This window comes from Carlito syrichta, unplaced genomic scaffold (genome assembly GCF_000164805.1).
Source record: "Carlito syrichta isolate Samal-C Ts95f unplaced genomic scaffold, Tarsius_syrichta-2.0.1 Scaffold314117, whole genome shotgun sequence".
NCBI classification, from domain to species: Eukaryota; Metazoa; Chordata; class Mammalia; order Primates; family Tarsiidae; genus Carlito; species Carlito syrichta.
In genome coordinates, this window is record NW_007258213.1 from 473,064 (window position 1) to 494,042 (window position 20,979).

The window sequence follows — 20,979 nt, forward strand, 5'->3', positions numbered from 1 at the left end:
CCCATACCTAATCCAATGTGACCCCATCTTAGGTCACATACACTAGGCCTTGAACGTACCTTCCCGAGGCACACAATTCAAACCACAACAGACTGGTTACCTATAAGAGGTATGTATTAAGTTTCCTGTGGCTGTCACAAAAAAACTACCACAAACTGGGTGGTTTAAACAACAAAAATTTATAAACACAGTTTTGGAGGACAGAAGTCCGAGAGTGAGACCTCGGTAGGGCTGGTTTCTCCTGGCTTCTGCAGCCCCAGGCGTTGTTTGGCTTGTAGATGACAGTCTTTTCTCATGTTTCCACATCATCTTCCCTCTAAGCATGTCCCTCTCTGTGTTCAACTCTCCCTTTTCAATAATGACAGTCATACTAGATTAGGGCTGATTCGCCGGGCTCAGTGGCTCAGCCTGTAATCCCACACTTTGGAAGGCCGAGGTGAGTGGATTGCTTGAGCCCACGGGTTCGAGACCCACCTGGGCAACTTGGAGAGACCTCATCTCTACAATAAATCAAAAATCAGGCCGGGCTCGGTGGCTCAGCCTGTAATCCTAGCACTTTGGGAGGTCGAGGTGAGTGGATTGCCTGAGCCCGCAGGTTCGAGACCCGCCTGGGCAACTTGGCGAGACCTCATCTCTACAACAAATCAAAAATTAGCCGGGCGTGGTAGCGCATGCCTGTGATTTTGGCTACTTGGAAGGCTGAGGCGGAAGGATCGCCGGAGACCAGCAGGTCGAGGCTGCGGTGGCCGGGAGTGGCTACTGCACTCCAGTCTGGGCGACAGAGTGAGACTCCAACTCAAAAAACAAAAAAAAAAAAAAAAAAAAAAGATTAGGGCTGACTCTACTGACCTCATCTGAACTTGATCACCTGCAAAGATTCTATTGTCAAATAAGGTCACATTCACAGGCGCGGGGGGGGGGGGTTGGAACTTTAACATCTTTTGGGGGAACACAATTCAACCTCCAACAGGTACATATAAAGAGGATGAAAAGAAAGGGGGAAGAGGAACAAAGTAGCAGAGCTGAGGGGAACATGACATTGCTGGGCGTAACTTTCTAGATAACTCTGACTCTCAGAACCATGGTAATGTTTCTCATACCCCCAAAAATAAACTTCCAAAACCAAGCAGCATGTGTAGGAACACAAAATAAAATATACCAGCACTTTGGGAGGCAGAGGTGAGAGGACTGCCTGAAGAAAAAAAAAAATACACACAGTAGCAAATGTGCATAACTACTACGAATAATATGAGCACCCTGAAAGAAGACAAGAACTAACCCAAGTGACTTCACAAAGTAGCATTTGGCTATACACTGTAAGACTGACCTCAAAGGACAACAAAGTCACTGTGCTGGAATTAGTAATCTGTTCACCAGTGTAGGTCAGCAGTTCTGAAAGTGTTTGACAAATACACTAAGATCAAGCAAACACGTGTTAGTGGCTCATGAGCCAGGTCCCCACTATTGGAGAAAAGTTACAAAAGGGTGTGTGTTGCCTTGGAAGCAGAGACTTCACTATAAACTTGTGACCTTTCCCATATGAACAGATTAGGTACAGAAACCAGCATCACACACACATTTCCCAGTTCCGTCCACTGACAGGTAACAGGGCCGTAGAGTGATGACTTCCCAGAGCAAGGTCCAAGAACTGTCCCAGTTTTAGCACTTGAAAGTCCCACGGGCCAGGTGCGGTGGCTCACGCCTGAAATCCAGGCACTTTGGGAGGTGGAGGCGAAAGGATTGAGCCCAGGGATTCGAGACCAGCCTGGGTAACTTGGCGAGACCTCATCTCTACAGTAAAGCAAGAGCAATTAGCCAGGTGTGGTGGCGCATGCCTGTGGCTTCAGCTACTTGGAAGGCTGAGGTGGAAGGCTTACCTGAACACAGCAGGTTGAGGCTGTGGTGGCCACGAGTGTGCCACTGCACTCCAGCCTGGACGACAGAGTGAGACTCCTACTCAAAAAAAAGTCTCATGCCCCAGGGAACACCTTAGTCCTGGCAAACTGGGATGGCTGGCCACCCTACCCGAAGACAGATTTTGGTTTATAAATACCATTCTGCAGTAAAAGGAACCAGAACTCTCTGGAGAACACACAAGCTGAGTCTGGAATACCCTGTGGCATGAAGGACTCAGAAAGGATGGCATGTCAGGAGGATACAGAGTCTAACACAGAGGGGATCCCCATGCAAAATTCAGGACAACTTGAGCAACAAAGTAAGAAAGATAGTAATGGATTGTAAATTGTAACCCAGCAAATAAAGTAAACATTAGTACATACTTAAACAGGGGGAAAGAAGCAAACTTCCTTGTAGAAGAGTCACAATGAACAGATGTACAAGGAAGGATGGGAAGCGAAAGTTACCATCAGGCGGCACCACAGCAGTAACTGTGGCAGCTACAAATTATCAACGGATGTTTACCAGAAACAGAAGATTTGATTAATCTGAAGGTCTCCCCCCACAAGATAACTTACTGACTTCAAAGCAAAAAGCAGTAATTTTACAGTGGAGAAAGAGTCAAGTACCCACTAACTAAATGACCATTGTCACCATCATCAGAAATAAGGCATGTCAACATCATGCAACTCCTCATGTGTTGAAAGGAAACAGCCTTTCTTCTGTATCTTTTTGCCAAAAATCACACCTCCCTCTCCATTTTTTTCTTTTAGAGAAAGGGTCTCACTATATTGTCCAGCTAGACTCCAACTCCTGAGTTCAAACGATCCTCATGCCTCAGCCTCCCAAATAGCTAGGACTACAAGCACATGCCACCAAACTCTGCTTCAAAATTGCATCTCTATCTAACGTAACTAAATGTCAGAAAAATCTAAACTGAGGGGCATCCTATAAAATAACTGGCTAGTGTTCTTCAAAAGGTTCAAAGTCCTGGCCGGGCACAGTGTCGCAAGCATGTAATCCCAGCATTCTGGGAGGCCAAGGTAAGAGGGTTGTCTGAGCCCAGGGGTTCAAGACCAGACTGGGCAACTTGGTGAGATCTCATCTCTACAATTTGTCAAAAAATTAGACAGGCATGGTAGCACGCGCCTATAGTTCTGGCTACTTGGAAGGCTGAAGTGGAAAGATCGCCGGGGCCCAGCAGGTTGATGCTGGGGTGGCTGTGAGAGTGACACAGCACTCCAGCCTGGGAGACAGGACTCCAACACACACACAAAAAAGGTTCAAAGTCCTGAAAAACAGACTGAAAACCACTCACAGAAAAGAGGAGACAGGAGACCCAGCGAAGGATCCATAAGAGGCTAACATCAGGGGGTTGGGGGGAAAGGGAGCCATCTGTACTACTTCGGTAACATCTCTGTCAGTATACAATTATTTCAAGATTAAAAGCTTCAAAATAAAAAGCAGTGCTCTAAAGGAATATTCTTGTACATGTGCCATTTCATATATGCACTGGTGTACATCTAGAAGTGTATCACTGGTCCAAGATTATGTATTTTAAATTGGGTAGATGTTGCCAAGTTGCCCTCCACAAAGACTCTGTTCATGCTAAATTCTACAGTTTACATTCCCACCAGCAACGCCCCACATTCCTGCTAAGATGATGTTATGGTGAAATTCTTGGATCTCTGCCTATTGTCAGGGAAAACTTTCACTGTAGTTTTCATTAATAGTTCTCTTATTCTGGGCAAGATTGAGTACTTTTCTATATTTTAAAAATATTACCTGGCCGGGTTCGGTGGCTCAGCCTATAATCCCAGTACTTTGGGAGGCTGAGGCAAGTGGATTGCCTGAGCCCACGGATTCAAGCCCAACCTGGGCAAGTTGCCAAGACCTCGTCACTACAATAAATCAAAAAATTAGCCGGGCGTGGTAGCACGTGCTAAAGCTCCAGCTACTTGGAAGGCTGAGGTGGAAGGATTGTGGGAGCCCAGCAGGTCAACACCGGGGTGGCCATGAGTGTGCCACTGCACTCCAGCCTGGGCAATGGAGTAAGATTCTAACTCAAAAAAAAAAAAAAAATTACCTCCTTCCTCTTTTGTTAATGGACTGTTGATAGACTCCTGATTTTTCTACTACATTTTAAATATTTTTCTTATTGATTTGTAAGAGCTTTTTATATATTAAGAAAATTAGTCTTTTGTTTGTAAAGGACTTCCTTACAAGATTAAACACATTTTCCCCCATGTTTTATTTTTCTCTAGTCCTTTTGCTTTTCTTCATGTAATACTCAGAATACTTTTTAAAGGATTTAACATGTTGTTTATGACAAGAGTATATATGTGTCCTCATAGTTGGAAAAAGGGAAAAATTAAGCAATTTATATTTCCAACCAGGACTTCCAAACTTTTGCATCCTAATTCACATCCTAATTCTAAGATTATATTGTCAGCACTATTAAAAACAGACTTAATCTAACATTATATGAACCTTTTACAATAACTTTAAGACTATATCAATAGTGGAATAAATCTGCCAGAACCACATAACAAATATACTATCTGTACAGTTTCTGACTTCAAGGAAAAAACCACAAACCTCAATGTCAGGCTACAAGGTCTTGGGATTAAACTATCTGGTGGTTTGGGGTCACACAAAATGGGAAACACTGATAGTTTAAATGTGACATCACACCCACACACACACCCACCCACATCCCCCTCACACTCCCACCTACTGCCAGTGCTCAAGCTGCTTTCCCAAACTGCAACCACACCCCTTCTTTCCACCTGAACTGCTTCAGGACCTGGCTTGAGGCCCTTTCATCCATTATTAAGGCTTCTCTGTCCCCTGCAATTCACAATAATCTCTCACTCCTATGAACTCAGAGTTTATTCTCTGTGCTGCTCATTTAAAACTGCTGCTAAATGTCAGTTTATGGTTTTATGGGTTTTTTTTTTAGTGGGAGTCTCACTCAGTTACCCAGGAGGGAATGTAGTGGCACACTAATAGCCACCACAGCCCCGACCTGTTGGGCTCAGGCAATCCTTCTGCCTCAACTTTCCAAGCAGCTGGACTACAGGTGCATGCCACCATGCCCCACTACTTTTTTTACTTATCATAGAGACAAGGTCTCATCATGTTGCCCAGGCTGGTCTCAAACTCCTGGGCTCACACAATCTTCTTACCTCAGCCTCCCAAATTGCTGGGATTACAGGCATAAGCCACCGTACCTAGCCTGGTATTCCTTATACTATTAATTTTTTGGTTAATATCATTTATCTTAACAAATTAGGGCACGGACAGGCTTATATTTCTTAGTATAAAACTCTTTAAAGGCAAGAACATCCATATTTCTTGGTATGCCAAAGTATCTATTACAAAAGTAGTTTTTTGCTTTTTGAGTAGGAGTCTCAGTCTGTCGCCCAGGCTGGAGTGCAGTGGCATGCTCACGGCCACCGCAGCCTTGATCTGCTGGGCTCAGGTGATCCTTCCTCTTCAGCCTTCCAAGTACCTGGAACTACAGGCATGAGCGGCCACGCCCAGCTAATTTTTTGGTCTGTTGTAGAGATGAGGTCTCACCAAGTTGTCCAGCCTAGTCTCAAACCCCTTAGCTCAGGCAATCCTCTCACCTTGGCCTCCCAAAGAGCTGGAATTACTGACGTGAGTCACTGCACTCAGCCTAAAAGTAGTTCTTTTTACAGGCATAAAACTTTTTATAAACCAGACTATATGCAAACAGAAGCACATTCAGACAGCTGACAGATGGTGTTAGTGGTCCAGCAAGGTCATTTTAAACTAGTTTACAGGAATTAAAAAAGCAACTCTTACAGGGGTCACCCAAGTAAGGCAAATGAGTAAAAACACACTAAGTTTATTCTTTTGCTCTTTTTTAAAAAATCTCCCATCCTTCCTGCAAATCAGTCATAGTTCCTGCTGTGGCTTTGCTTCATAATGGCATCTTAAGTTATGCTCTTTAGATTCAAACACACTTCGTATTTTCAACTGTGAGAAATACGCTGATTATTTTTCTGGAATTACATGGCCCAATCAGACACTCTCCAATTGTACATATGTGATGCGGAGAAGAACAATTTCATGTTTAGATTTAACTCTACTCCACCAAGTGACACTTCCTGAATGGTTGAGCTGTATCCTACACCACAGCAAACATCCCACAGGTAACAACCATGAACTTAGGAACATGGACAAAATAAGATCACATGGAGACTCTGGAGAATCAAACAAAAGCAGGCAGATTTTGGAGGAGAGTTGCTATCTAGAAGAAAGGAACAGCAGAAAATGAGGGCAGGTTAGCTGGGCGTGATGGCATGCGTCTGTAGTTCCAGGTACTTGGAAGGTTGAGGTGGAAGGATCGCCTATGTTCAGCAGGTCGAGGCTGCAGTGGCTTTGAGTGTGCCACTGCACTACAGCCTGGGTGACAAGAGTGAGACTCTGACTTAAAAAAAGAAAAAAGAAAATAAGGGCAGGTTGTATTCAGGTCCGTGAAGAGGGGCTAAACTCTAAGAGAGCACATATACAATGTACACTTTTTTTTGGCTCTATGAACCAGGGGAGATATTAGGATAACCATAGAAACTGGAAAGTGAAGGGAAATTCCAGAAAGGAAAAGTCAGAGAAAGAGAGCCCCAAATTCTGCAAATAAATTATCTTAGGTCTCTGACTGACCCCCTTGAACTACGCACCTGTGAGTTTAAGAATGATAGAAATGAACTGCTGCCTAAGAGACAACACAAGCAGTTTGAGACCAACCAAGTTAATATCCCACTTTGACAAAACAGCTTTTTGCCAGGCACAGTAGCTCACACCTGCAATTCCCAGCACTTTGGGAGGTGGAGGCAAGAGGACTGCCTGAGCTCTGGGGTTCAAGACCAGCCTGGATAACTTGGCAAGACCTAGTTTCTACAATGATAGGCGTGGTAGCACATACCTATAGTTCCAGTTACTTGGAAGGCTAAGGCAGAAGGATCACCTGAGTCCAGCAGGTTGAGGTTGCAGTGGTCATGAGCGTGCTACTACACTTTAGCCTAGGTGACAGAGTGAGACTCCACTCAAAATATAAACAAGTAAATAAATAAAACAACTTTTCAGAGGAATATAACAGAATCCTGAGACTCCACAAGATAGCATACACAATATCTAGGATGTAATACAAAATTACTTGGCATATACCAAAATGGGAAAATGTCAAGAGAACAGGCAATTAATGGAGACCCCAAGAAAATCCAGATGTTGGAATCAGAAAGATAAGGATTTAAAAACAGGCCAGGCTCGATGGTTCAGCCTATAATACTAGCAATTTGGGGGGCCGAGGCGAGTAGATTGCCTGAGCCCGGGTTCGAGACCAGCCCGGGCAACTTGGCAAGACCTCGTCTCTACAATAAAATAAAATTTAAAAATAGCTGGATGTGGTAGCGCGGATCTGTAGCTCTGGCTACTCAGAAGGCTGAGGCAGAAGGATTGCTAGAGCCCAGAAGGTCGACGCTGGGGTGGCCATGAGCATGCATGCCACTGCACTCCAGCCTGGGCAAAGAAGTGGGACTACAGCTCAAAAATAATAACAGTAAGAATAATAATAATAAATTAAAACAGCCATTATAACAATAGTATATGACATGAAATAAAACATGCTTAAAATGAAAGATGTGAAATCTCAGAAATATAAACTCTATCATCTATAACACAAGAACCAAATGTAAACATTAGATAAGAAAATGTGATGCCTAAAAATTTTTTTTTCTTGGAAGGCTGAGGCGAAAGGATCGCCTGAGCTCAGTAGGCTGAGGCTGCAGTGGCTGTAAGAGTGCCACTGCACTCCAGCCTGGGTGACAGAGTGAGACTCCAACTCAAAAAAAATTTTTTTTTTAACTAGAAGGGTTTAGCTGGGTGTGATAGTGTGTACCTATAATCCCAGTTATTCAAGAGGATGAGGTGGGAGGAGTGCTTGAGGCCAGCCGTTGAGAACAGCCAAGGCAACAAGGTGTGACCCTGTCTCAAAAAAAACCACAAAAAGCCAGGCTTGGTGGCTCAACCTGCAATCCCACACCTTTGGGAGGCTGAGGTGAGTGAATTGCCTGAGCCCGTGGGTTCGAGACCCGCCTAGGCAACTTGGCAAGACCTCATCTCGACAATAAATCAAAAACTAGCCAGGCGTGGTAGTGCGCGCCTGTAGTTCCGGCTACTCGGAAGGCTGAGGCGGAAGGATCGCCGGAGCCCAGCAGGTCGAGGCTGTGGTGGATGGGAGCGGCCACTGCACTCCAATCTGGGCGACAGAGTGAGACTCCAACTCAAAAAAAAAAAAACCACAAAAATACTGGATGAAACTAATAGAATGGAGATGTTAAAGAAGTCTGTGAACTTGAAAATAGATCAACAGAAATTATTCGACGTAAAACAGAGAGAAAAAGGTTAAAATCAAATAAACAGGGTCTCAGGATATGCAGGACAATAGAAACAAGTTTACCACTCACACAACTGGAGTTCCAGAAGGAGAGAGAGAATGGAGCAGAAAAAATATCTGAAGAAATAACAACTAAGAATTTTCCCCAAATCTAGTTAAGGACATAAATGTACAGATTCAAAAAGCTCAGCCGGGCTTGGAGGCTCAGCCTGTAATTCCGCGCCTTTGAGAGGCTGAGGTGAGTGGATTGCCTGAGCCCGCGGGTTCAAGACCCGCCTGGGCAGCGAGACCTCATCTCTACAACAAATCAAAAAATCATCCGGGCGTGGTAGTGCATGCCTGTAATTCCGGCTACTTGGAAGGCTGAGGCGGAAGGATCTCGGAGCCCAGCAAGTCAAGGCTGCGGTGGCTGGGAGCGGCCACTGCACTCCAGTTTGGGTGACAGAGTGAGACTCCAACTCAAAAAACAACAACAACAACAACAACAACAAAAAAGCTCAATGAACCACCAGCAGGAAAATTTCAAAGAAAAACACCCAGGTATATTATAAGCAGACTATTGAAAACCGAAAAAAAGAGAAAATCTTTAAAGCAGCCAGAGAAAAGAAATGACACATTACACAGGAGAAGAATAACCTGAATGACAGCTAACTTTTCATAATAATGGACACCAGAGGACCATGATAAACATCTTTAAAGTCATACACAGCAGAGCTGTACTAAAAGCAATGTTACAATTCTTCAGGCTGAATGGAAATGCTATCAGATGAAAACATGGACCTTAAGAAGGCATGCAGAGCATCAGAAATGGTAAGCAGGCCGGGTACAGTGGCTCATACCTATAATTCCAGCACTTTGGGAAGTGAAGGCAAGAGGATTGTCTGAGCTTGGGAGTTCGAGACCAGCCTGCACAACATGGAGAGACCTTATCTTTACAATAAATCAAAAAATTAGCCAGGCGTGGGGGCACATGCCTGTGGTTCCAGCTAATCGCCTGAGCCCAGCAGGTCGAGGCTGAGGTGGCCGTGAGCGTGCCACTGCACTCCAGCCTGAACAACAGAATGAGACTCTGACTCAAAAAAAAGAGAAAGAAATGGTAACCCAAGTAAATATAAAAGCATTTTTCTCTTAATTTCTTTAAAACATATATGATCTTTTAAAGTAAAAATTAAAACACTGTCTAGTGATATCTACAACATATGTACACGACACGTTTGACACATATAACAACTATAATATAAAAGATGGAATGAGGCCGGGTTCAGTGTCTCAGCCTGTAATCCCAGCACTTTGGGAGGCCAAAGTGAGTGGACTGCCTGAGCCCGCAGGTTCGAGACCTGCCTGGGCAGCGAGATCTCATCTCTACAATAAATCAAAAAATCAGCCGGGCATGGTAGCGCGCGTCTACAATTCCAGCTACTTGGAAGGCTGAGGCGGGAGGATCGCCGGAGCCCAGCAGGTCGAGGCTGCAGTGGCTGTGAGTGTGCCACTGCACTCCAGTCTGGGCAACAGAGTGAGGCTCTGACTCAAAAAAAGCCAAAAAACTGTGGGATGCACCTGAAGCAGTATATAGCAGAAACTGAAGAGCTTCCAATGCTTATGTTAGAAAAGAAGTCTAAAAATCTACAGATCTGTTCATTTTAAAAAGTACACCATGATGAGAATGAAATGGTGAACACAAACTGGGAGAATGTATTTCAGTATTAAGTATTAATTGACAAAAGATCACGAATACACACAAAAACACATAAGAAAAAGTCACTCAGTCCAGGACAAAAAACTGTGACAAAAGACATGAACAGTATTTCACAGAAAAGGAAATAAATGACAAATAAACCATGGAAAAAGATAGTCAACTTCATAAGTAATCAATTAAAATCACAACCAAAACATCTTTCCATAGCATCACACTGACAAACATTAACAAAGTCTGAAATCCCCAAGTGTCTGCAAGCACCTGGTGAGGTGGGAACTCCAAACATAGCTGGTGGAATGTAAATCAAGAACCACTTTGAGCTGGGCTCGGTGGCTCAGCCTGTAATCCCGTGCCTTTGGGAGGCTGAGTTGAGTGGATTGCCTGAGCCCGAGGGTTCGAGACCTGCCTGGGCAACTTGGCGAGACCTCATCTCTGCAATAAATAAAAAAATCAGCCGGGCGTGGTAGCGCACGCCTGTAGTTCCAGCTCCTTGGAAGGCTGAAGCGGAAGGATCGCCGGAGCCCAGCAGGGCAAGGCTGCGGTGGCCGGGAGTGGCCACTGTACTCCAGTCTGGGTGACAGAGTGAGACTCCAACTCAAAAAAAAAAAATTAGCTGGCTGTGGTAGCACGTGCCTGTAGTTCTGGCTACTTGGAAGGCTGAAGCAGAATGATCACCTGAGCCCAGGAGGTCGAAGCTGCGGTGGCCATGAGCATGCCACTGCACTGGGAGACAGAGTGAGACTCCTACTCAAAACAAACAAGACAGCACTTTCACTATAAAATTGACAAAAATATCAAAAATACTGTTATTCTAGCAATGATGAAGGTGTGAGAAACTGTTGGCAGTGTCAACTGTCATTTTTTAAAAGAAGTCTGGAAGCAACCTTAATGTCCATTATAAGAGGGTTACATAATTTTTTTTTTTTTTTTTTTGAGTCGGAGTCTCACTCTGTCGCCCAGGATGGAGTGCAGTGGGACACTCATGGCTACCCCAGTGTTGACCTACTGGGCTCCAGGGATCCTTCCACCTCAGCCTTCCAAGTAGCCAGAACTACAGGCATGTGCAACCAGACCTGGCTAATTTTTTATTTTTATTGTAGAGATGAGGTCTTGCCAAGTTGCCCGGGCTGGTCTGGAACCACAGCCTCAAGCAATCCACTCACCTTGGCCTCCCAAAGTGCTGGGATTACAGGCTAAGCTACCAAGCCCAGTCTAGGGTTACATAAATTAATAAACATGGGGCAACCCCCTTGGGTGCCCTCCCACTCTGGAAGTTTTTCTGTCCTCTCGATAAATCCTGCTTTCAAAAAAAAATCAATAAACATCTACACTAGGGAATATAAGAGCTCAGTTACAATGAAATTAACCCCAAAATACAATTAAATGAAAACTATAAGATACAGAAGACTACATATAGTACATTCCCAGTTTCGTTTCTGTTCCTTTCCAAGGGAAGGTGGGTGTGTGTATACACAGGTCCTTGCAGGGGCTTCTTTAGAAAGGGCAGTGGCTGCTGCTGAGAAGGAAATGTTTTCACTGCCTAAGTTTGTTCTGAACAACAGCACTACCTTCTCATTAAATAGACATTTCTCAGAAAAATCAAAGTTGACTTTAACTCTAACTTAATATCTAGTCTAATCACTACCCAAATCTCAGTGCGTGAAGTCGCGATTACTGAGACATAAGTGCACATGCTGTCAACCTGAAGAGCTCCCCCATCGCCAGCCCCCAGCCTCCTACTGCCCCTGAACACACCAGCCCATTCTTGCCTGGTGGCCCAGCTGCAGCTGTTCCCTCTGCTGGAAACACTCTTCCCTATATCCGGACATGGCTTTCTCTTTCACCTCTGTCAAGGTTTTGCTTAAATGCCTCTTCCACGTGAGGCCTTCCCTGATATCCCTTCTGTGACCTCTGTGCCCACACAGCAGCGTACCCGGTTCCTCATAGGGCTCACCATGTAACATATCGTCCAGCATTTACTTGTCTGTGTCTGATCCTGCTCCACCTCAGCCCTGCAGAGGGCCAGGACTTGTCTGTTGGTTTCCTAGGTTCCCCATGGCACCCAGAACAGTGCTTGGCACACAGCAGGCAAGCAGAGACCTCTTTTTAACGGACCAGTCTTGCCACACACTGTAAAGATGCTCCAGGGGTTACTCCTCTGTCTCATGTATTTTTTTCCCATAGATAATGTTAAAGTCAAAGCAGGCCCTTAATAAACACGTGGTGAAACTTCCCAGAAGGTGCAGTCACAAAATGCAAGTGTTTTTCAGACCACAGGCCAAACAAGATCACTGACCCACCGGCTACAAGATCAATTCAGTGACTTACATCAGAACTTTTTTTTTTTAATTAAATGGAAAGCAACAAAATGCATGGCATAATACAGTTTTTACAAAATTCTTCCAGCTAAATGAGTATACAGATTTGCATACGTATACTTGTATAGCAGATAATGATGTGAAGTTCTTTTTTTTTTTTTTTTTTTGAGTAGGAGTCTCACTATGTTGCCCAGGCCGGAGTGCAGTGGCATGCTCATGACCACCACAGCCTTGACCTGCTGGGCTCAGGTGATCCTTCCGCCTCAGCCTTTCAAGTAGCTGGAACCACAGGTGTGCACCACTATGCCCGACTAATTTTTTTATTTGTTGTAGAGACAAGGTCTCACCATGTTGCCCAGGTGGGTCTTCGCCTCAGTCTCCCAAAGTGCTGGGATTATAGGCGTGAGCCACTGTTACCAGCTCTGAAGTTCATTTCTTATGGAAGGGGTTCGTGGACAAAAAGCTTGAAATTCACTCATCTAATATACATCTCAGTCGATTTCTATGTTTAAAGCTTTAGATTCTGTAAAATGAACTATCAGATTACTTGTAAGTTTAAAATTCTGTAAACTAAGTTCAAGATGACTGAAAAGCCGAATTAAATAAAAAATTAGCCGGGCGTGGTAGCGAATGCCTGTAGTTCCAGTTACTCGGAAGGCTGAGGTGGAAAGATCGCCGGAGCCCAGCAAGTCGAGGCTGCGGTGGCCGGGAGCGGTTACTGCACTCCAGTCTGGGTGACAGAGTGAGACTCCAACTCAAAAAAAAAGATATACTGACACTTCATTCATCAGGAAACAGAACTTCTTGAACACAAAGAAACAAAACCATAAGGGGAAGGACACGTCTGAACAGTCAGAATATGGAGCCTAAAGCCCACACAGTAAGCTTTGGCTATATAAGTCTCTGTGTCTACATAGGATCCAACTCTCTTTTTTAACAATTTGATGCTAACAAGTTTCATGCTCTAGTTCCCAAGTCCACACCTGAAAACTGGAAAAGGAGGAGAAAATATGGCTTGAGAGAGATCTGGCAAGTTAAAGTTACAGTAAGGGAGGCCTAAGATGCATAACCACTGAAGATGCAGTTCTGGTGGAGGACATTTCATAGGTAAAGGATTCTTCACATCTGAAGGGCCCTGCAGGGCCTGTGTATTACAGAGAAGACCAAAAATTAACACTCATAATAATGAACCTGAAAATATCAAAGAAAGGCTCAGTTATGTTCTATCTAAGGATTAAGTCTTTAGAAAGACTTCAATCATAATGATTAAAATGAAATGTTTTACTTTAAAATCTTCATGGAAAATTCACTCAAGACACTCCATTGCCTGACAGCTGCTGGAATACTAGCCTGTGTGAACTAAAATGGGCAGCCCTGACTTCTCCTTCAGGGCACAAATCCCTGAACAGACGCAAGCAGTTTGTTAGAAGGACCTGTGCCCCTCTATCTTGCTCTCAGCAGTACTGCTGTATCCTGTCCTGCTCTTAATATGGCATTTAATATGGCATTTGTTTTGGCTGTCGCAAAATGAATTTTTTACATTTTAATTGCATTTCTAGATTATATGGCTGCTAAATAACTGAGCCATTTGTTAAAACCCATGACTCACGGCCAGGTGCGGTAGCTCAAACCTGTAATCCCAGCACTTTGGGAGGCCGAGTTGAGAGGACTGCCTGAGCCCAGGGGTTCCAGACCAGCCCGGACAACTTGGTGAGACAGCATCTCTATAATATATAAAAAATTAGCTAGGCATGGTAGTGCATACCTGTAGTTTCGACTACTTGGAAGGCTGAGGTGGAAGGATCCCCAGAGTCCAGCAGGTCAACGCTGGGGTGGCTGAGTGTGCCACTGCACTCCAACATGGGTGATAGTGAGAAACTGGCTCAAAGACAAAAGAAAACAAAACAAAAAACCCATGACTCAGTTACATCAGCTTTCAATTTACCTTGTTTATGGGAACTTGCCAATTTAAAAAGCAGACAGAAAGAATGCCCCCGTGAGCAGACACTGGTCCTCCTAGCTACAGCTCTTATGGTAATTCCTAGTGGTTTTAGCAGAAATAACTAACCACACCAGAAATAAATATCCTGAAATGCATCTTTACTAAATGCTACAGAACTTCAGGGACGTCTCTTTGTGAACTAGGCAAAAGCAGCTTCCTAGTAAAAGGCAAGTCTTCAGTAGGACGAAGCAGGATGGTGTTTAGAAAAATTCTAGCTGGCTACACCTTGGGCACCAAAAGCATAATCCAAGAACATATTCATGTTGAACCTAAAGTACTTCATTTGAGTGTGAACTGGACACATCTTCCTTCTCTTTAAAGACCCATTCACTGTATTTTGAGATAAGCAAACAAGCACTACTGGCCTCAGTAAAGGGCTCCTTTTCGGAACTCACCTTTGTTGCACAATATTTACTGACATTTGAGGGTATAAATGTTTATTTTCCTCCTCTGTTTTTCTCATCAACTCACTAAGTTGTAGTCCCTTTATTCTTGCCAAAGGTAGCAAAAGTATTTGGAGATTTCTCTTTCATCTTAGCTTAGGACAACTACTCAGCCAGTTACTAATAAGGTCTCTAGCCGGGCTCGGTGGCTCAGCCTGTAATCCCATGCCTTTGGGAGGCTGAGGTGAGTGGATTGCCTGAGCCCAAGGGTGCGAGACCCGCCTGGGCAGCGAGACCTCAGCTCTACAATAAATCAAAAAATCAGCCAGGCATGGTAGCGCATGACTGTAGTTCCGGCTACTTGGAAGGCTGAGGCGGAAGGATCGCCAGAGCCCAGCAGGCGAGGCTGCGGTGGCCAGGAGCGGCCATTGCAGTCCAGTCTGGGCGACCGAGTGAGACTCCAACTCAAAATAATAATAATAATAATAATAATAATAGTCTCTGCTATTCTAGGACACTTGGGTCTTGGTCTTTTTCAGACAGCTCAGATAACTCAGCCCCCTTGGTCTTAACCAAGGTGAAGGCCCGCCTAGTACACCTTGGACAGCTGAGCCATACCTCCCTACTCTGCCTAAGCCCCAACACCACAGCTTATACAGATGGCAAAGGCAGTAAGACTGTTAAATTTAGAGTGGCACACCATCTTAGAAATATAAGAGCTGTTTCACAGAAAGTAAAATTTGACCAGTAAGGCCAAGCTAGGTGGCTCAGCCCGTAATCCCAGCACTTTGGGAGGCCAAGGGAGTGGACTCCCTGAGCCTGAGGGTTCGAGACCAGCCCCGGCAACTTGGCAAGACTTCATCTCTACAATAAATTAAAATTTAAAAAAAATTATCCGGGCGTGGTAGCACACATCTGTAGTTCCAGCTACTTGGAAGGCTGAGGTGGAAGAATCCCCGGAGCCTAGCAAGTCAACGCTGGGGTGGTCATGAGTGTGCCACTGTACTCGAGTCTGGACAACGGAGTGAGACTCCAACTCAAAAAAAAAAAAAAGGACAGCCTGAGAACACCAGAAATTCACCTTAGTTCTTGTGAAGGCTGCAGGGCAAGAGGCAAAGAAATTAAAGAGCATGAGCTCCAAGCAAAGGGAAAACAGAAGAAACAAACAAGTCAACAAAATAAAGCACTAAAAGGGAGAGTTCAGTCAGGCAGGTGTCCCTCTCAAGGGTGGAGTCCAAGTGATGAAGCAAACCTGCCAGTGTTTGGGCCCTCAGCAAACAGAGGAAACTAGCTCCTTCAGCCTTCCCAGTGCTGGAAGCAGAACCCACCCTTACAACTCTTAATTCCAAGACAGGAAATTCCAGCAAGGGCTCCAGCTGACAGAGGACGTAAAGGGCTAAGACCTCCAGCACCAACTAGTACCCACAGTCATGTTCTGGTCATTTCAACCACAAAAGCAAGAGCAACTGGCATGATTAGGAATCTAGGCTTGGCAATTCTGGTGAACATGGCAGTCACCTGGCCATGCAAAATAACCAGCCACCAGCCCATCTGCCTGACCACAAAATCATATTTGCTTTGGGAAACTGCATCTGCTGCTGATTTTTTCAGGTTGAACCTCTCCTTTGGGAGGTAGCCTCATCAGTCTACTGGAAAATCTGATACTTCTGATACTTGTTGGAGCTCCAGTAAAAAGATCTAATGGCAGTTTATGTTTTTATTATTAACACTGCATTTCCCAGGTAATCCATGTTCTGTTATCCCTACTTCCTATAATGAATAAGCACTCTTACCAGGGGAGAGGATTACTTGGCTGTAATTCTGTTGTTTATAATACAGTTGGTTTCCAACTACCAATCAATTTAAGATTCACAATAAAGGACATTATCGGTAAATGAATCAGTTATCAGGCCCTGGGGGCATCAGAAAGTCTGGTGTGTGTGTTCCTCATAGTGCCAGGTAACTGGTTCTCCAAGTATTGGGCCCAAGTCTGGCTCTGTGACTATCCTGAGAATTACAGGATGTGGCTTCTACCCACAGGTTTATATCTGACAGAAAAGAAAGGTCACGTTTGTTAGCCTCCTTCACCAGCACTCTGGCATACTCCATCTAGTCTCTTGTCAAAGTACCTCCTTACCCTTGCATCTGCAGTTTTCTCAGCATGGAATGCCTTTCTAGTGAAGACAGCCTAGGAAACATACCAAGCCCTAGCTACTGAAATGAATGGGGGATGAACGGAGGCTGAGGCCGAAGACATTGCCTGAACCCGGGAGGTTGAGGTCCCAGTGAGCCATGATGTGCCACTGCACTCCAGCCTGGGCAACAGAGTGAGACTCTGACTTGGAAAAAAAAAAAATCAAGACTTAAGGGAAAAAAAAAAAACTACACCAAAATTAAAAACTCAGGTAACAGAAAAAGGTATGAAAGATAAAAAGAGGATATACAAATAGCCATTAAGTGAAAACATTCTTACTCCTAGTATCCAAACAAAAATTAGCAAGGTATGGCGGTTTCTCTAGCCCAAGCCAGTTCTGGCATGTCTCCCTTTCTTTCCACTTGTCTTTCTCTATAAACTTTGCTTTAAAACTTAAAAAAAAATTAAGCAAGGTATCTTTTATAGATGACTGGTGTGGAAAAGGCATAATATCCAGTGTTGGAGAAGACATTATCGAATAGGCAATCCTGATGCCTGCTAATGGGAATATAAATTGATAAAGCCTTTTTGAACCAGTTTGGCAATATTGGCTAACATTCCAAAAAGACATAGGCTCTGAAACAATAATTCTATAACTCTAATCATGTAAGTAAAGAAATACCACACACGCGCACAAAGATTTAAGTACTTTCACATTCTATGAAGCCTTGGAATAAAAACAAAAGCCTGAAATAATCTTTAGAGTCCATTAATAGGACAATGTTAAGCAAATATGTCCACAATATAGAATACTGTGTAGACCGTGTGTGGCGGCTCACGCCTGTAATCCCAGCATTTTGGGAGGCAGAAATGAGAGGACTGCCTGAGCTCAGGGGTTGGAGACCAGCCTGAGAAACTTGACAAGACCTTGTATCTATAATAAATATTTTTTAAAAATAGCCAGGCATGGTGGTGCACACCTGTGGTTCAAGTTACTTGGAAGGCTGAGATGGAAGGACCGCCTGAGCCCAGCAGGTCAAGGCTGCGATGGCTGGGAGAATGCCACTGCACTCCAGCCTGGGTGAGAGTGAGACTCCGACTGGAAAAAAAAAGAATACTGTGTAGCCACTAGAAAGCCCCAAGACTCGTGCAAACTGACAAGAAAAAAGATATAAAGAATGCTGGTAACGGCAAAGAAAAAAATCCTGTAGCACAATGCATAAAAGATTTCAGCTTTTTAACGTAAAGTCAGTTACACATGTGTGTTTATATTTATTCATGGGTGTAAGTGAGTGTGCAGAGCCCGGGAGAAGAGCCAAAACCTTCACTGTGGTTACTTCCGAGCAGGGTGTGCGAAAGTAGAGATTAAGGTCATTCCTCTTGTCCGGAGCACCCACCAATTCCAGGCCCTGGTGCTACAGCTGGGTCAACAACCCAGAGTGCACCAGATCCCTGAGGGTCCGGGCGACGTCGCTGTTGGTTTTGTTGCCTGTCGCGTCCCAAGACGCCGAACCTGTGCCCGGCGCGGAGCGGGCGCTCAGAAATGCATCTAACAAACCAGCTAACGAAAGAACGGCTGGTGCAAGCCAGGGGGCGGGGAGGTAAAAGTACAGCCCGGGGGACTCGCACGATCTCCCCGCGCAAGTCCGTCCCCAACACACCTGTACCCTCAGTGAGTCCGCTCTCAGAAGCGACTTGAGCTCCGGGGAGGACCAGCCCGCGGCTGCTCCGCGCCTCCCCAAACCCCGGACCGAAGCCGGCCTGTGTCAGGTCCCGAGAGGTCGCGTGGCAGGGCAGTCCACCCGAGGAGAAGACACCCGACCAGGGCCGACGGAAAGGCACGTGCCCAGGGCTCGCCACACGCCGCCCTGCGGGTCCTCCCACGCCCTGAGGCAGGTGCCGCCTTCGAGATCCTCTCAGCCTGGAGCTCCAAGACTCGCTAGAGCCTCGGAGGAACGCCCCTGCCGTGTCCGCGTTCCGACCTCGCCCGCTGCCCATCCAGCCTGGTCGCTCTCACCTCCAGGAGCGGCCGCCACCGCCGGCGCCCGTAGCAGGGGCCGCAGGCGGTGTCCCCACAACAGCAGCGCCCGCAGCTCACGCGCCATGTCCTCCGGCCAGAGCACCGCGCGCAACCACGCGGGATGGGGCGGGGCGGGGAAAGCGGGCCGGACCCGCGCGGGACGGGCCTTCCTCGGGCACGGCGCGATGACGTCACGGCGCGCGCCGGGCTGCCCGGGCTGCTGCCTGCACGGGAGCGTGGGCGAGACCGGCCTCGCGCGCGGACAGTCGCGCCTAGGGGCGGGACCTCCGTGACCTTGAGTCTCTTTGTCAAGGGCACCGGGCCTTGAGCGCGTAGCCGGTCTTAGAGTCCCAGGTCCGCGCTGGGCACGCGCCACGTTCTGTGCATTTCTCGGATGACAGTACCCACTCGAGGGTGTGGAAGGCTGCCTCGGGGAGATGTCTGTGGTCCTTATGCATCCCGGCCTGGCCGCTGGAAGGCTCCAGCAGACCGAGGCCAGCCAAAAAGCTAAAAAGAATGAGAAAGAGAATTCCAGGCCTGACTTCTATTTTTTGAGTCGGAGTCTCACTTTGTCGCCCAGGCTAGAGTGCAGTGGCACGCTCACCACCACTGGCAACCTCGACCTGCTGGACTCAAGCGGTCCTTCCGTTTCAGCCTTACAAGTAGCTGGAACCACAGGCATGTGCCACCATGTGCGGCAGATTTTTTGATTTATTGTAGAGACGAGGTCTCGCCAAATTGCTCAGGCTGGTCCCGAACCCCTAAGCTCAGGTAATCTTCTCGCCTCTGCCTTCCAAACTGCTGGGATTACAGGCTTGAGCCACCGCGCCCGGCGACACACACACCCACTATTAATTCCCTCATTCTGCTTCCCTGTACAGACCCGTGTAACCGATGCCTGCCTCTTTCCATCACCACACTCCAGGGAGAGCCCTTTCCCGGGATGTCTCAGGGAATCCAGAGATCTTAGATGCACATTTCATTCATTTTTCACTCCACTGGGGAACTCATCTGTTTTGTAAGAGCTGTCACATTGGTCTATGGAGCAATATACGGCTTGGAGAGGGCTTTTATCTCACAGAAAAGGTATATTTGGCAAAGGGAGGGAAAGCTCGGCTTCACTTAAGGATAGGTGGGGCCTCTGCTGAACTAGCAGGACCCAGGCTCTGTGGAGGACAAACCTATCAAGTACCAGACAAATCATCCAGAGCCTTCTGTCCTCTCTTGGCCTGTATGTAGCCTTAGAGATGTACCCTCAGCCTCAGATCCTTGTGGTACTGGGTCCTCTTCTAGCCCAAGGAATTGTGGCTTCTTAAAGTACCTAGAGATCCAAACCATGCCTTGAGTAGGCCACATGTAGATTTAGCCCCCATGTAGACAAGGAATCTGGAAGCAGGAAACAATGATTAGATGCAGATGTACTTTAGTTGAGCTAGTGAAAAATGATGGAGAGGGTTGCTTGGCTAGGGCAGAGAAGCAGGGGAGGGGAGGGGGAGACCACCCAAGTCTCCTGACACCACCATAGCCAATATGAGGCTGCCCATTCCTTCTCCAGAAATCACTGTCTCCCTCTGGGGTGAGCTGAGGGCCATGAAAAAATACCTGCTGCATTATTCACAGTAGCCAAAACACAGAAGCAACTCAAGTGTACATGGACAGATGCATGGATCAACAAAATGTGGTCTATCCATACAATGGAATATTATTCAGTTATAGAAAAGAATGAAATACTGGTCTCTGCTTGCAATGTGGATGAACCTAGAAAACATTCTGCTTAGTGAAAAAAGCCATACACAAAAGGACATATACTGCATGATTCCATTTATAGGAAATGCCCCAAATAGGCAAAAGATAAAATGATTCTCCCGCCTCAGCCTCCGAGTAGCTGAGACTACCACCACAAATTTGAAAATTTGTGGCCGGGCTTGGTGGCTCAGCCTATAATCCCGCGCTTTGGGAAGCTGAGGTGAGTGGATTGCCTGAGCCTGCGGGTTCGAGACCTGCCTGGGCAACTTGGCGAGACCACATCTCTACAATAAATCAAAAATAAGCCGGGCGTGGCAGTGCGCGCCTGTAGTTCCAGCTACTTGGAAGGCTGAGGCAGAAGGA

The 20,979-nt window shown here is 46.0% G+C and overlaps 1 protein-coding gene across 2 annotated transcripts in view; it reads right to left on the bottom strand.

Moving 5' to 3' along the window:
* Window positions 1-19,037, bottom strand: part of TRAP1 (TNF receptor associated protein 1) — a 67,921-nt gene extending 48,884 nt beyond the window's left edge. For both annotated transcript variants that reach the window (XM_021719093.1, XM_008071121.1), the window contains exon 1: window positions 18,868-19,037. In XM_021719093.1, the coding sequence (XP_021574768.1) occupies window positions 18,868-18,955 (88 nt within the window). In that variant the 5' untranslated portion in view covers window positions 18,956-19,037. The remainder of the gene's footprint in view (window positions 1-18,867) is intronic.
* Between the last annotated feature and the right edge of the window lie 1,942 nt (window positions 19,038-20,979).